Source organism: Camarhynchus parvulus, chromosome 7 (genome assembly GCF_901933205.1).
Source record: "Camarhynchus parvulus chromosome 7, STF_HiC, whole genome shotgun sequence".
NCBI lineage: Eukaryota > Metazoa > Chordata > Aves > Passeriformes > Thraupidae > Camarhynchus > Camarhynchus parvulus.
Window position 1 is genome coordinate 36753123 of NC_044577.1, and position 16280 is coordinate 36769402.

General features: G+C 52.1%; 1 protein-coding gene across 7 annotated transcripts in view; it reads left to right on the forward strand.

Annotated features, from left to right (window-relative positions):
* Nucleotides 1-15744, forward strand: part of FMNL2 (formin like 2) — a 115944-nt gene extending 100200 nt beyond the window's left edge. The window contains exons 16-28 of one of the 7 annotated variants that reach the window (XM_030952021.1): nucleotides 752-772; nucleotides 2527-2651; nucleotides 3443-3645; nucleotides 4845-5079; nucleotides 5935-6003; nucleotides 6096-6176; nucleotides 7213-7342; nucleotides 7425-7588; nucleotides 7720-7821; nucleotides 8753-8851; nucleotides 9469-9592; nucleotides 11265-11398; nucleotides 13923-15744. In XM_030952021.1, coding sequence (XP_030807881.1) covers nucleotides 752-772; nucleotides 2527-2651; nucleotides 3443-3645; nucleotides 4845-5079; nucleotides 5935-6003; nucleotides 6096-6176; nucleotides 7213-7342; nucleotides 7425-7588; nucleotides 7720-7821; nucleotides 8753-8851; nucleotides 9469-9592; nucleotides 11265-11356 — 1445 coding nt within the window. In that variant the 3' untranslated portion in view covers nucleotides 11357-11398; nucleotides 13923-15744. Of the gene's footprint in view, nucleotides 1-751; nucleotides 773-2526; nucleotides 2652-3442; nucleotides 3646-4844; nucleotides 5080-5934; nucleotides 6004-6095; nucleotides 6177-7212; nucleotides 7343-7424; nucleotides 7589-7719; nucleotides 7822-8752; nucleotides 8852-9468; nucleotides 9593-11264; nucleotides 11399-12473; nucleotides 12568-13922 lie in introns of those variants that run through there. The other 6 variants (XM_030952020.1, XM_030952023.1, XM_030952019.1 and 3 more) reach the window with 6 other exon arrangements.
* Nucleotides 15745-16280: the final 536 nt, after the last annotated feature.

The window sequence follows — 16280 nt, forward strand, 5'->3', positions numbered from 1 at the left end:
CCCAAACCAGTGGGAGATTCTGGGATTTATCAACCCAATGGGTTGGGTTTGGTCTGGAAGAGGTGGATTCTCCATCACAGCAAAACTCACACCAAAAGTGTTTTATAAACAGTTTTTGACTGTTTTCGGTTTTGACTTTGACAGAATATGGGTTTGATTTCCTCTGAGAAGAAGTGTCAGTGCAAAATTTGTGATTGTTTTTTTGTGGAAATTTGGGAAGAAAAGGCAAAATTTGGGGATTATTTTGGAAAGAGGAACAATGTGCTGCCCATCCTCAGCCATGTTTTAGTCACTGCCTCCTGCCAGGTGTCTCAGGGCTCACTGGTGTCCCCAGAAATCTCCAGAGCTCGTTAGGAGTCCAAAACAAGAGACTCTCCTTAAGAGCTTTGTTAAAGACAAAAAATCTACTCAAATATTCCAGCCTTGAAAGGTTCCTTGGAAGACAAGAAGCATCCTGGCTCAGAGGGTCCCAGGGTGTCCTGTAGGAAAATCCAGCCCCAGAGAGAGGGCTGATCCCTCGGGATGTGGCTGTGGAGGTGCCTGGGGGCTGCTGGGCTGCAGATCCCATTTTTCAGTGGGAATTCTGAGGGAATGGGACTGGAATTGCCTTTTCTGGGTGCAGGGGCTCTGCAGGAAGGAGCATTCCCAGGGCAGGGATGCTGTGGGGCCGAGGGGAGTTGGGAAGTAACAAATGCTGCTTCTCTGACCTCTCCTAACACTTGTTTCTCTGTTCCTTCTGCTTCCTGCTAAGATGGGCCCATCAAGCTCTTCTGTAGGTTCCTTCCTGCTAAGTATTCCTTATCCTGGCATGCCCTGTGTCCTGGGGGTGTCCAGGGGCACCTGGGGGGTGTCCAGGGGATGGGCAGGGGGAGGTCGGAGCCAGCCCTCGGGATTTGGGCACCCACAGCTCGGGAAGGGAGGAGGAGGAGGAGGAGGGAGGAGGAAGGGGAATCTGAAGGGATTCTGAGCTCCATTATCTTTCCCACAAGGCATTCCTGCCTTCCCTGTCCTGGAATAACCTGGGAGCAGTTAATTATCCATTCCAGTGTGTGCACAAGTAGAAAATTTCCTTTTTCCATGGGTGTTCAAAGCTGTTCCTTCTTTTCTTTTAGGAATTATTTTAAGTAACCTCATCAATTAAGCAGAGAGCAAAACCCTGTTTAGTGTGGATGAGCACAAGCTGGATAAATACAGTTCCCAAAACACCCACTGGAATATTCTGTGTATTCCCTGTTACCCACTTGGTGTCCAGCACTGTGGGACCAGGGTTTCTGTTCCATGTTTGCCAGATTTTCTGGGGAGTAATTCAGGAGCAAAAGGTCGATTGATGGACTTGAATTCATTGATTTTGTAGCAAGGAGCAAATTTGTGTTCTCATGTAAGGAAAAGGAAGTGGGAACTGGATTATGGAAATTATACATGTGGCTTCCAGATTGAATGGAATAGGGATAGGAAAAGGAATAGCAAAAGGAAGAGGAATAGAAGTAGGAACAGGAACAGGATTAGGAATAGAAATAGGAATAGGAATAGAAATAGGAATAGGAATAGAAATAGGACTAGAAATAGGAATAGGAATAGAAATAGGAACAGGAATAGGATTAGGAATAGGAATAGAAATAGGAATAGGAATAGAAATAGGAACAGGAATAGGATTAGGAATAGGAATAGAAATAGGAATAGGAATAGAAATAGGAATAGGAATAGGAATAGGAATAGGAATAGGAATAGGGATAGGAATAGGAATAGCAAAAGGAATAGGAATAGAAATAGGAACAGGAATAGGATTAGGACTAGAAATAGGAATAGGAATAGACATAGACATACAGGCATAGGAATAGGTTAGGAATAGGAATAGGAATAGACATAGGAATAGGAAAAGAAATAGGGTTGTTCCCTTGCTCAATCAGGCCTCATTTTCAGGTTTCATTTTCACAGCTCCTCTGTTTAAATTCCTAAATTACTCCAAAGTTCCCAAATGACTCAGATTTGCTGGATTTGCACAGCACAGGAATTAAAACCTGGTTTTAAATCCCTGTTAAAGCCCAGCTTTGCTGCAGCTCATCCCCTTTGGCCTTTGAAACTCAGACCTGCTGAGAAGGTGCCCCGCTGCAGTTTCCCCAAATCCCATTTCCCAAAACCTTGGGAACAGGGCTTTTTTCCCTTCCTGTCACCTGTTTGTGGCACAGCTCAGAGTGGGCTCTGCCAGCAGCAGGGCAGGGCTGAATTCACCCACATTCCCCCCTTCCCACGGAATTTGCACAGAGCCTGGCAGTTCAGATCAATCCAGGCAGCTCGTGGGGATGCAGGGATCCCAGATTTCCCTTTGGGAGGTTTGCAGAGCTCTGGGGGCTGGTGCTGTCCTGCTGAGGGCTGGGGTTCCCCTCTCCAGCAGCCTCTGGAGGCAGTGACACCTTTCCAGGCTCCCAGTGGGACAGTTATCTCAGCCCAGTGCTGGGCCCCGGTGCTGGGGAGCTGCCAGGGTGTTCCCGGGTGGTTTCTCAGGAGTTGTCCCTGTGCTGTCCCCAGCTGTGAAGATCAAGAAGCCCATCAAGACCAAGTTCCGCATGCCCGTGTTCAACTGGGTGGCCCTGAAGCCCAACCAGATCAACGGCACCGTCTTCAACGAGATCGACGACGAGCGCATCCTCGAGGTGCCCTGCTCCCTCCCTCCCTGCTGCCCAGCCCAGCCTGCATTCCAAACAGGGAATGTTTGCCTTGGAAAAGCCTCTCAGACCGCCCAGTCCAGCCCTCAAGCCAGCATTGCCCCATGTCCCCAAGTGCCACATCCACAGGGGTTAAATCCCTCCAGGGATGGGGGCTCCAGCCCCTTCCAGTGCCTGTCCACGCTTGCCAAAATCCAATATTTCCTAATATTCCACTAAAGCTCTGCTGGAGCAGCCTGGCTCCATTTGCTCTCCTCCTGTCCCTGTTCCTGGGAGCAGAGCTGGCTGTCCCCTCCTGTCAGGGAGTTGTGGGGAGTGGGAAGTTCTCCACAGGGGTAGGGCACAGCAGTGATTTTGGAACAGGGCTCATTCCAGGTGCTGGATGCTCCCATGGATGCTTTAGTCGCGGCTGGATAAAGCTCCAGTGCTCACCAATGTTTTCCTGAATTTTTGAACCTGTGCAGAGCTGTTTGGGGCTGGATTTCTGGGATGTGGCCAGAATTCCTCATCCCAGCTCAGGAGTGTGTTCCTTCCATCCCTCAGCCTCTGTCAGAGCTCTCTGGGCTCCAAAGCCAGGTTGGACAGGGTTGGAAAAACCTGGGCTGGTGGAAGCTGTCCCTACCCATGGCAGGGAGTGGAACTGGGATGAGCTTTAAGATTCCAACCCAAACCATTCCATCATTCCATGACCCTGTCTCAGCCACCACAATACTTTCCCTGCAGTTCTGAATTAGGATTTAGTGTTCCCTGCAGGATAAATCCTTTCCTTTCCTCTCCAGGATCTAAACGTGGATGAATTTGAGGAGATATTCAAAACGAAAGCCCAGGGCCCAGCCATGGACCTGACCTCCAGCAAGCAGAAGATCCCTCAGAAAGGATCCAACAAGGTGACGCTGCTGGATGCCAACAGAGCCAAGAACTTGGCCATCACCCTGCGCAAAGCCGGCAAGACGGCGGACGAGATCTGCAAAGCCATCCACGTGTGAGTGCGGCCAAGGAACCCTGCCCCGGGCTTGCTGGGAGGGCTGGGAAGTGCTGATGGAAAACATGCCAGGGGGAGGACGCAGTGGTGGTGGATTCCCAGAAATCAGAATTGGATTTGTGCTGCTGAGTCACTGTTGGAGTTGGACGAATCAGCGCTTCCTTTATTAAAGCAGCTCGTTCCAGCCTGTCCAGTTTGCCATGGCAGCTGCACGGTGTTTCCTGTCCCATTGAGCAAAATCCAGAGGGAGCTCAGGAAGAGGCAGCTCTTCTGGTTTGCTCCATGGAGGATGGGTTTAGTCCAGGTGCTGGAGCAGATTTTGCATGGAATTAGGTTTGTGGAGTGGCCTCAGGAACTGACATGTATCCTTCCCTGCTCCTGGGACAGGTGGAGCTGCTCCTTGGGGCTGATCCCAAATCCATCCAGACTCATCAGGGCCATGGCAAACATCTCCCACTCCTCCCCTTAAGGAATACCTCCAAATGGATGCACAAGCTTTGCCTTTGGCTGAGAATGACCCAAACCTGCCCCAGGTCCTGGCAGGTTCAGCAGTTGGGCTTTAGGCGGCTCTGGGCCACTTAAATACAAATAATTGCTCCTCCCCACCTCTTTTCCCCTGGAAAAGTGAGCCTGGAGGGGTGGGGGAACGGCCACGTGTTTGGAAATGGAAGCAGCATCATTCCCATTATCCCTGGATCCTGTTCCCATCTGCATGGGCAGGGCAGGAGGAGCTTCACAGCTTCTTCTTTGTTTTTCTTCTTGTGGAGCTGAATCCCAGACGGTCTGGGTTGGGAGGGACCTTAAAGCCCATCCAGTTCATCCAGGGACACCTCCCACTGCCCCAGGCTGCTCCAGGTCCCAAAGTCCAGCCTGGCCTTGGGCACTGCCAGGGATCCAGGGGCAGCCCCAGCTGCTCTGGGAATCCCAGCCCAGCCAGGAATTCCCAATGTCCCATCCATGCCTGCCCTCTGGCACTGGGAGCCATTCCCTGGCTCCTGTCCCTCCATGCCTTGTCCCCAGTCCCTCTGCAGCTCTCCTGGAGCCCTTCAGGCCCTGCCAGGGGCTCTGAGCTCTGCCTGGAGCCTTCCCTTCTCCAGGGGAACATTCCCAGCTCTCCCAGCCTGGCTGCATGGCAGAGGGACATCCATGGCCTGGCCTGGAGCTCTGTCCCCACACCCTTTTCCGGGATTTTCCCGCAGGTTTGACCTGAAGACGCTGCCGGTGGATTTCGTGGAGTGCCTGATGCGGTTCCTGCCCACGGAGAACGAGGTGAAGGTGCTGAGGCTCTACGAGAGGGAGAGGAAGCCCCTGGAGAACCTGTCAGACGAGGACAGGTTCATGATGCAGTTCAGCAAGATTGAGAGGCTGATGCAGAAAATGACCATCATGGCCTTCATCGGCAACTTCGCCGAGAGCATCCAGATGCTCACCCCGGTGAGCGGGAGCAGGGAATACCACAGCTGGAAGGGATCATGGCATCATGGATCCAGCCCCTGGCCCTGCACAGACACACCAAAACCCCACCCTGGGCATCCCTGGGAGCTCTGTCCAAACCCTCCTGGAGCTCTTGGGAATGTGCCCATTCCCTGGGGAGCCCGGGCAGCCTCAAAGGAATATTGTTGGGAAAAGTTGGTGCTGGTCCATGGGCCCTTGTTCCATCCAGCCTGAATCCCTGGGACAGCTGTAGGGGTTGGAATGTGAATCCTCATTTACATCTGAGGGGGGTAAATCCTGGGTTTGGAATCCTGGGGTGTCAGAGCACGGGAACATTCACTGAATCCCAGAGGGGTGTGGGGGAAAGGGAAAATAAGGAATATCCCATTCCAACCCCTGCCATGGCAGGGACACCTCCCACTGTCCCAGGCTGCTCCGAGCTCCAATGTCCAGCCTGGCCTTGCAGGGATGCAGGGGCAGCCCCAGCTGCTCTGGGCACTGTCCGGAATCCCAGCCCAGCCAGGAATTCCCAATTCCCAATGTCCCATCCATCCCTGCCCTCTGGCACTGGGAGCCATTCCCTGGCTCCTGTCCCTCCATCCCTTGTCCCCAGTCCCTCTCTCCTGGAGCCCTTCAGGCCCTGCCAGGGGCTCTGAGCTCTGCCTGGAGCCTTCCCTTCTCCAGGGGAACATTCCCAGCTCTCCCAGCCTGGCTTCATGGCAGAGGGGCATGAGTGCTCTGTCCCACGGTGTAGATGAAAACCAGGAAGTTTCTTTTTCCAGGATGTATTTGGATGTTCATTTTCCTCCTGGCTGGATGTGCATTAACCAAAGCTCTCCCTCTGTTTCCTCACAGCAACTCCACGCCATAATCGCTGCCTCTGTCTCCATAAAGTCATCCCAAAAACTTAAGAAAATCCTGGAGGTAGGTCTGATCTCAGCTGTTCTTCTAGGGGTGTCTAAACCTCCAGGAATTTATCCTGAGAATTCCTGCTCTGCTCTGTTTCATCCTGGCAGATCATCCTGGCTCTTGGGAATTACATGAACAGCAGCAAACGAGGGGCTGTGTATGGATTTAAGCTGCAGAGTTTAGACCTGGTAAGAAAAGCAGGGGTGTGCTGTGGGCACCAGCTGGGAACTGGAGCTGTGGAGTTCTTGAGGCTGGAAAAACCTTCCAAGATCATGGAGTCCAATCATCCCCAGCACTGCCCAGGCCAAATCCACAGGGCTGTGAAATCCCTGCAGAGATGGGGATTCCACCATTCCCTGGGCAGCCCCTGCCAAAGCCTGAGCCCCCTTTCCATGGGGCAATTCCTGCTGTGCCCAGCCTGAGCTGCCCTGGGCCAGCCTGAGGCCATTCCCTCTGCTCCTGCCCCTGTTCCCTGGGAGCAGAGCCCGACCCCCCGGCTGTGCCCTCCTGGCAGGGAATTCCAGAGAGGGAAAAGATCCCTGGGGATCCTCCTTTGCTCCAGGTGAGCCCCTGCCCGGCTCCCTCAGGGATTCTCCATTCCCTGCCCGGCTCCCTCAGGGATTCTCCAGCCCCTGCCCGGCTCCCTCAGGGATTCTCCATTCCCTTCCCCCCTCTCCCTTCTCCTGTCCATTCTCCTCCTTGTCTCCTCCCTCCCGCTCCCTCAGGATTCTCCTCCCTCTCGGGATTCTCCGCCCCCGGCTCCCTCAGGGATTCTCCAGCCCCTGCCCGGCTCCCTCAGGGATTCTCCATTCCCTGCCCGGCTCCCTCAGGGATTCTCCAGCCCCTGCCCGGCTCCCTCAGGGATTCTCCATTCCCTTCCCGGCTCCCTCAGGGATTCTCCAGCCCCTGCCCGGCTCCCTCAGGGATTCTCCAGAGGGAGAATCCCCCAGCACAGGGACGGGCACTGCCCTGGGGCTGTGTCACACCAGGGCTGGCACAGCCCAGGGACCATTGGCCTCTTGCCCACCTGGGCACCCCTGGGCTCGTGTTGATCACCCCCAGATCCTGTCCCAGTTTTCCAGCCTCTCTATCCCAACATTGTGGCCCTTCAGGGGGTCCTGGTGGCTGCTGGGGACTCCACTGGTGGTTCCCAGCATGGAGAACACGCTGGAGCACCCCAGTGAGTCCCTCTGCTCCCCTCACCTGTGTTCCTGCTGCTCCCAGCTCCTGGAGACCAAGTCCACGGACCGGAAGCAGACGCTGCTGCACTACATCTCCAACGTGGTGAAGGAGAAGTACCAGCACGTGGCCCTGTTCTACAACGAGCTGCACTACGTGGAGAAGGCAGCAGCAGGTACAGCCCCCTGCCCTGCCCTGCCCTGCTGGGACATTCCTGGCACGGCTGGCACGCTCAGCATTCCCGTGCTGCTCCCCAGTGTCCCTGGAGAACGTCCTGCTGGATGTGAAGGAGCTGCAGCGAGGCCTGGAGCTGACCAAGCGCGAGTACACCATGCACGACCACAACACCATGCTCAAGGAGTTCATCCAGAGCAACGAGGGCAAGCTCAAGAAGCTCCAGGATGATGCCAAAATAGCCCAGGTACTTCTGTGCTCCCGGGATTTACAGTGAGGGGGGTGACACCCAGGGATGGGCTGTGTTTCCATGGAATGCTGGGGGTGGGGAGGATGCCTGGGAGGGTGTGCAGGGCACTGAGGCTGGGCCTGTTGCAGGATGCCTTCGATGATGCTGTGAAGTATTTCGGGGAGAATCCCAAGACAACTCCACCCTCGGTCTTCTTCCCGGTGTTTGTCCGCTTTGTGAAGGCCTACAAGGTAAACCAGAGCTTCCTTGTCCTTGTCCTCCTCCTCTTCCTTCTCTTCTTCCTCCCCTTTCTCCTCCTCCTGATCCTCTTTGTCGTCCCCCAACTTTTTCTCCTCCTGTACTCGTCCTTCTCCTGCTCCTCCTCCTCCTCCTTTTCTTCCTCCTCCTTCTCTTCTTTTCCCCCTTCTCTTTTCTCCTTCTCCTTTCTCTTTCTCCTCCTTCCTCTTTCTCCTCCTCCGCATCCTCTTTGTCCTTCCCCAACTTCTTCTCCTCCTATACTCTTCCTTCTCCTCCTCTTTCTCCTTCTCTCTTTTCTTTTCTTTTCTTTTCTTTTCTTTTCTTTTCTTTTCTTTTCTTTTCTTTTCTTTTCTTTTCTTTTCTTTTCTTTTCTTTTCTTTTCTTCTCTTTTCTTTCTTTTCTTCTCTTTTCTTCTCTTTTTTTCTTTTCTTTTTTCTTTTCTTTTCTTTTCTTTCTTTTTTTTCTTTTCTTTTCTTTTCTTTTCTTTTCTTTTCTTTTCTTTTCTTTTCTTTTCTTTTCTTTTCTTTTCTTTTCTTTTCTTTTCTTTTCTTTTCTTTTCTTTTCTTTTTTCTTTTTTCTTTTTTTTCTCTTTTCTCTTCTCTTTTCCTTTTCTCCTCTCCTTCTGTCTTCTCTTCTCTTCTCTTCTCTTCTCTTCTCTTCTCTTCTCTTCTCTTCTCTTCTCTTCTCTTCTCTTCTCTTCTCTTCTCTTCTCTTCTCTTCTCTTCTCTTCTCTTCTCTTCTCTTCTCTTCTCTTCTCTTCTCTTCCTCTTCCTTCTTCTTCTCCTTTCTCCTCCTCTTTTCTCCTTCTCCTTTCTTCTCCTTCTCCTTGTCCTCTCCCTCCCTCAGAAGGCCCCATGGTGGCACAGATCCCATTCCTCCCTGGCTCCCCTGGGATCTCTAACCCTTGGATTTTCTCACAAACAGCAAGCAGAGGAAGAGAACGAGCTGAGGAAAAAGCAGGAACAGGCCTTAATGGAAAAACTCATGGAGCAAGAAGCGTTGATGGAGCAACAGGACCAAAAGGTATGGCACAGACACAGCTTCCAGGTGGGGTTGGCTTCCTGATTTTCAGAGACCTCAGCTCCAAGTGAGGAACTGTAGTTGCCTAGAAAGAGCCTGGAAGTTTTTATGGAGGGAACTGGGATAGGCTGGAAAAGTTCCAGTGTGGGTTCTGCTGCTTTGGAAGTCGGCAAAATTAAGGGAAAGTAAATAGGTGGAAAGTTGTAATGAGCTAAACTTCATCCTTCCCTGTCTTCTCCATGGAGCGGGAGCAAGAAAGGAGGAGAAGGAGAAAGGATAAGGAGGAAAAGAAGAGAAGGAGGAGGAAAAGAAAAGCAGGAGGAGAAAGAGGAGAAGGAGGAGAAGGAAAAGAAAAGCAGGAGGAGAGAGAGGAGGAGGAAAGGAAAAGCAGGAGGAGAAAGAGAGAAGGAGGAGGAGAAGAGTCTAGGAGGAGAAGAATTGGGGGGAGGATGAGGAGGAGAAAGAGAAGAGGAGGAGGACGAGGCTGCTCGCAGCCTTGGGAATGGGTGGGAATGGCAGTTCCTGTGGGAATTGCTGGGGCACAGGGGTGAGTGAGGCTCAGGAAGAAGCCCAGGAGAGCAGGGGCAGCTCCGTGCTGACCATGGCCCTGTGTGTCCCAGTCCCCATCCCACAAGAGCAAGCGGCAGCAGCAGGAGCTGATCGCGGAGCTGCGGCGCCGGCAGGTCAAGGACAACCGGCACGTGTACGAGGGCAAGGACGGCGCCATCGAGGACATCATCACAGGTACCCTCTGCCAGATGGCACCCCAGCCGTGCCCAGGGGGTCTGCCCACGCCTCTGGCCCCTCCTTTGCTCCCCTCCTGCTTGTGTGGTGTGGAGCAATTGCAGAAGGTTCTGCTCCTTCTCTTCCAGCTTGGGGGGACATGCGCAGGGTTGTAGGGCAGGCAGGGAGTGCCTGATGCCAGCAGCTGCTCCAGCTGTGCCCTGTGGATCTGTCCCAGATCCCTCTTTTCTCCCCACAAATGGGATCAGGGTCAGCATGAAGAACCTCTGTTCTCATTAAGATTGATCCCAGAAATCCTTCAGTCAGCCCCCAGACTGCTCCATGTTTTCCTGCCGATCCCAGAGGGAAGGGACACAGCCCCTGGTGCGCCAGGCACAGTCAGCACTTGGCTGCAAATATTTGCTGATTGAAAGAGCCACCTGAACTGCATCTTTCCCAGGAATGAAGTCCTTTCTAACACTTCCAGCTTCTGGGATTGCAGAACTGGGAGTTTTCCACACGTTTTTCACCTGTGGTGTGGAAGGAAAATGATTTAACACCTCAGGAGCTTCACAAACTCCATTTCCTTGCACAGAGCCCAAAAATAAAAGGTCTTTGCCAACTGCTCCTGGAAATTTTCCACAGGAGTTTTTCCTGCAGAAGGGCAGGAGAGCTCTTTGATCCCTCACTAAGGAAGCCAGGGAATTTTTGCCCAATTGGATGAAGTGTGTGAAGCTTGCCCAACTCCTTTTAACCTTGATTAATGGCACTGAGATAACGTTCCTCATTTAAAGGGCAGGGTGGCAATAATATCCAACCTGGCATTGCTTCCACAACTCCTCCAGGCTCCCGGGACCTTGTTTAATTGGAAAAATGGTTTTCCTGCTCTGTGGAAGGAACAGATTGTGTGGCAGATGCCCATCCCTATGGAAAAAACCATCCAGGGGAGAAGGTGCCAGGCTCCAATTAAACATATCCTGCACTCTTGTGTCTGGATTTGCCCATTTTGGGGCCTCAAGCCACGGAGGAGGAAAGGTCAGGCATGGAAGGTCAGGTAGGACCAAGGTCACCTCCCCATCCCTGGAGATCTCCCAGTAAATCCTGCACCTCCCCATCTCTGGGAGTGCTCTGGGCCAGGTTGGATGGGGCTTGGAGCACTCTGGGACAGTGGAAGGTGTCCCTGACCAAGGCTGGGGTGACACTGGGTGGGATTTAAGGTCCCTTCCAACCCAAATCATCCCAAACACCAAGGTCTTCCCACAAACCTGTAGCACACCTTAAAGCAAGTTCTTCAAGGGAATTATTTTATATAGAGGGGGAATGGCTTTAAGATGAAGGAAGGGTCAGGGATTGGGCAGGAATTCCTGGCTGGGCAGGTGGAGCGGCCCTCTCACAGGGTGCCCAGAGCAGCTGTGGCTGCCCCTGGATCCCTGGCAGTGCCCAAGGCCAGGCTGGACAGGGCTTGGAGCAGTCTGGGACAGTGGAAATGTCCCTGCCATGGCAGGGTGGGGTGGGATGGGATGAGTTTAAGGTCCCTTCCCACCCAAACCAGGCTGGGATTCCACAAGTGGACAAAACACCTCCTGAGGCCTCACAGCCACCTTGTCCCAGTGTCCGTGTGGGAGCCCTGAGCTGTGCCCTGCTGGAGCAGGCTGACCTTGGTTTGTGTGTGGCTGTTGTTGTTCCCATGCAGTGCTGAAGACGGTGCCGTTCACCGCCCGAAGCGCCAAGCGCGGCTCTCGGTTCTTCTGCGACCCTGTTGTCCCTGAGGAATTCCATTACTAAACTCTCCCTCTTTCACACCTGACGCTCTTAGAAACCAGGAAGGTCGCTGTAGACTTTTTGCCACTTTGTTTGTGCGGATCTGAGCCAGGAATCTGTGACTGTTGAGTGTGTAGTGGTGTCCAGCGTCCTCCTGACTTTGTAGTGGTGTCCCCTCTGTTGCACGTCCTCTTCATCCCATCCCTGTTCCCATGCCATTCCATCTGGCTGTCCTTGTGTCCCATAGAACAGCAAGCTGGGAGTCACTGGGATGAGTCTCCTGCAGTGCAAGGGCTGAGGAGTCCAAGCAGCGACAGCTCACTTGGCTTGTGTCACCTCGGGGTGCCGTGCATGTGGCACCTCCGAGTGGAATTCTGGGCTGCATGGACCTTGGGAATGGCCTTGGGGGTGGCTTCTGGCTCGGGAATAACACCCATGGGGTGGTCCAGGATTCCTAACGAGCCCCTGCATGTTCAGCTGCATGGGGTGGAACAGCGGGGTGAAATCTCTCCTTGTTCTGTCACGTCCGTATTTAACTCTTTTATTCCACGTCAGTTCCATGCCAGCTTTATTTCATGGAATCAGGAATTCTCTCTGAGCCTGGACCCTGTGCCGAGGCTGGGCTCAGTGCACGGAATAGGGGACTGGGGAGCAGGGCTGGGAGCTGGGAATACAGGGCAGAACCACCAGAATGGTGTCAATGCAAACCTGACATGGAACTGAGTGATTCCCATCGTGGTGTCCCTCACCAAGCATGGCCCTGGACACTGCTGTCCTCATTAAGGACTCAGCTTAAGAAGCCAGCAGTATTCCTTCCACCGTTCCCTGTGTAACTCCATCAGTGCTGCCAATAAACCCACAAACTAACCCACTCCATGGTTCTTTGCTCTTCCGGGTTCTCTCTGTGTTCTCTTCCTGGAGCCAACCTTCAAAGCAGCTTGGAATTGGGGTAGGGAGCAGCCTCCTGTCCCTCCTGCCCTGTCTAACCCCTCTCGCTCTGTGGTTTCTGCCCGGGAGGTTTGAACACTGATTTGACTTGCTCTTCATTCTCCATCCCATTTTTTACTTAACCATCATTTTTTTGTGTTCTGTTTTTTTTTTTTTTTTGTTGTTTTTTGTTTTTGTTTTTTTTTCTGTTCAGCCCTAAAGAAGAATAATATCACTAAATTTCCCAATGTTCACTCGAGGGTAAGGATTTCTTCTAGCACAGCCGTGGTGGAGGATTCCCAGAGCTGGCAAGCATCTCTTTTTACTTGGCTTCCTCCTCTCTCTCTGTGCCAGGCAGCTGGTGGTAGATCTGGCTGAGCTAATACTGGTGAGACCCTCGAGGCCACTTGAGACCCAGATCCTTGATTTTCACCTCTGGAGGTGCAGGGATCCACAGGATGTTGGCTGGTGACCATCATCACACTGTTTTGGCCACTTCTCCTCAAGCTGAGCCCAAAACAGTTTTGTCCCCAAGTGCTGTTGGTTGGTGACCACCTTCACACTCCATTTTGGCCATTTTAATTCAAGTCGAGCCCAAAATAATCTTGTCCCCAGGTGTTGTTGGTTGGTGACCACCATCACACTCTGGTTTGGCCATTTCTTTTCAAGTCCAGCCCAAAATAGTCTTGTCCCTAGTGTTGCAGCCCCACAGTTGGGTTCTGCATGAGGTGGACAATCTCCATCTCCAGGTGTGGAGAGGGGAGAGCTGAGAAGTTTGGGAGTTCTGTGTAACCCCCAACACAAGTCATCCAGGAAATCTGAGGGATTTGCCCAGTCCAACACAAATTTGTTGGCCAGGAGTCCAGTATTTGAACTGGAATTGTCTTAAGTGCTTGTTCTCTTGTAGATGCACAGGTGACAGCACATGTGACACCAGTAAAGGGCTTCCACCATCCCATCCATCAGCTTTCTCCCTCTTCCATCCATCCATCCATCCATCCATCCATCCATCCATCCATCCATCCATCCATCCATCCATCCATCCATCCATCCATCCATCCATCCATCCATCCATCCATCCATCCATCCATCCATATCCCATCCCATGCTCAGTGTTCCCTCCCGAGCTCTCCCCTCCTTTGGCTGATGAAGCATCACTCCAGCCATGAAAGCAGCTGGAGAATCCCAACCCAGTGCCAGCTGCTTTTCCCAGGGCACCTCCTTTAGATCTTGGAGGTCCTTGCCAACCTGAACTATTCCGCGCTAAATGGGCTGCAGGGATCCTAAATCCATCCCAGCTCAACTAGGGTCGCACACCCACCGTGAGCAACATCCTCCAGCTCAGGTGTGAGTGTGGGAACAGGCAGGGAACACCCCAAACCACCTGGCTGGGCTCGATGTGGCCTTGGTGAGAGCTGTGAGGAGATTCCCACAGCACCATTCCCACCATTCCCACCAGCACCCTGATCCCACCAGTATTAACCGGCCGCTGGGGCGCGTAGTTCGGGCACGTCCATCCTTCCCCGCGCCGCTGGGGCTGATCCCTGCTCCCGTGCTCCACAAGCTGCTTTGACTGGCTTCCAGCGGGCCTTTCCGTGTCTGTTGTGCCGTCCGCGTGTCCGTGTATCCCGCGGGGGCGCTGCTGACTGCCGGCTCCCCGCAGATCTCCGGAACCAGCCGTACCGCCGGGCCGACGCGCTGAGGAGGAGCGTGCGCCGCCGCTTCGACGAGCACGGGCTGCGCTCCAACGGCGCCGAGCTGGCCATGTGAGCCACGGGCTGCGGCACATCCCGCCCGCTCCGGGGAACGCGGACCTCCTCCTTCTCCTCCTCCTCCGCAGCGATCCCGGCCCCGTGCCGGGCTCTCCGCGCCAAGTGCCTCAAATGGAAGCTCCTGCTCCGACGGATCCAAGCAATAGGATTGGGCTTGGTTGGGTTTCTCCGGACTCTGCCGAGACTCTGCAGGATTTGTAACCAAAATGTAAAATAGGGGTTGGGTTGGGGGGGTTGGGTTGGTGAGAGCAAGGGCTCCTGTGGGCCTGACTGGTTGGAAACTGGGAATCCTGGGAATACTGGGATGTGCTTGGCTTTTAACGCTGGGCCGAGGGGCAGGCCCGGCCTTCAGCTGCACTTAATGGCTCTTTTTAATTCAATCTACAAACAAAGATATTTGAGGGATTTCTGTACCTGGAACTAAAATAATCCCAAGGAAGAGCCCAGCCCTTTTCCCAGCCCATGCAGCCTCCACATGGAAGGTGGGCCCACAGTCCCAGGGCTAGGAATGGAACAGGAGGTGCCCCCAGCCCAGCGCGGGGGTTTGGGATGTTCCAGGGCTTTGGCTGGGCGGCCGAGGCAGGCAGCGTTGGGATAACAGCGTATTTATTAATTAGCACTAAGCAATTAACACCCAGTAATCAGTATTAGGCTCTGAGGACCAGTGCAGTCCAGTTCCTGGCAGGGGGATTCCACCCTTGCTCCGGCTCCGAGACGTTCCCGCTCGGATCCCTGCTGAGGCTCCTTCGGAAGGGAAGCCCAGCCTAGAATTCCCAGTAGGGTTTAGGTTCTCCATGGCATTTTCCAAGCCTAAAAAGGGACAGGGGGCTGATTTAGGACCATGGTGCCCCTCCCTGTGGCCCGGAGCAGCGGGATGGATCCCACTCCCTGCCAGCAGCAGCCAGGAGTTGGGAAGAGCTGGACTGAGGAGAAAGTTGTCCTTCCCAAATCCCATTTTGCTTCCAGCTTCCCTGCCTGGGCTCATCCATCTGTTAATTGTAAAATTTCTTGTATAGTATTTAACCACTGAATTTCTTTGCCCTTTTCCATTGTGCTCCTGTGAACCACTGGTGAAGGTCCCTGTTTTGTTTTTTTTTTTTCCTTTGGATAATGTGTAGTTATATGATAATCTGTTTTTAAATGTACAGATATTTTGCTACAAAATTGGTGCAGTTTTTTATGGTTTTTACACTTCCCCCCCACTTTAGCCTCTGGGTAATATTGTAAATATTGTTTAAAAGGAAATAAATGCATCGAGCCTGTGCTATACAATCTGAATGTTATTTTAACTTATAGTTTTTGTTTTTATATTTAACTAAAAGGACGGTTTTGGACTCAGAGTTACCACATTGACCAATTTCCAGGAATTTTTCCTTGAAAAACTGCCAAGTTTTGCATTTACAGCACTGTGTACTTGACCTGCTAAAGAGAACATGCCACTGTTGGAACGAGTGTTTAGATCAAAGAAAATTGGATAATTTGAATTTCAGATTTCAGCACTTGTTGGGGTATAAGCACTAAATCTCATTTTCTTCAGCTCAAAGGTATTTTTGTAATAAAAGCCTGAATGAAAGCCAAGCTGGCATGTTCTCTTTAATATTTTTCTAGTCATAGATCTGCTTCTTAGCAAGATTAGAAGTGTTTCTAAAGCAGTTCACGTTCCTTTCCTGGTTTGTTCCTGCCATAAAATCAAATAAACTATTTACACTACTACACTGAAATCCAGGGGTTTTTTGGGTCACTTTTCCGTGTTGTTTTTTTTTTTTTTCCAAAAAATGCTGGTATTTGCTAGGTGAACACCTGAAGCTTGTGTGGATGAAGACTGAAAGAATTTTGAAAGAATTCTTTGTTATTCTGGAAGAGGCTGAGGGAAGAAATTTGGGGTATGGATGTTCCTGGGAGACACCAGGAGAGAAATAAATGGGGAGTAATATTTGTCAGAAATGCACTCAAAACAATCCAAATATTTAAGGCCTAAATAACTTGAATTTTATTATTAAATGTAATTTTTGAAAGGGTTTAGTAAAATTATTCGGGGGGGGGTCAGGATTAACCAGCACAGCCAAGGTTTCAACATTGATGGACACAGTTCAAAATCATCCAAACTAATCCAATAATTGATCAAAAAGAGTCAATTTGGCTAAAATTCCTTCCGGTTTCCAGGTAGAAATGCAGAGGTTGAGCTGTTGGCCGTGCTTGGGCTGCCACAGGAAAAAAATGGGGCTGGGAAATAGGAAAACACCAAAAAA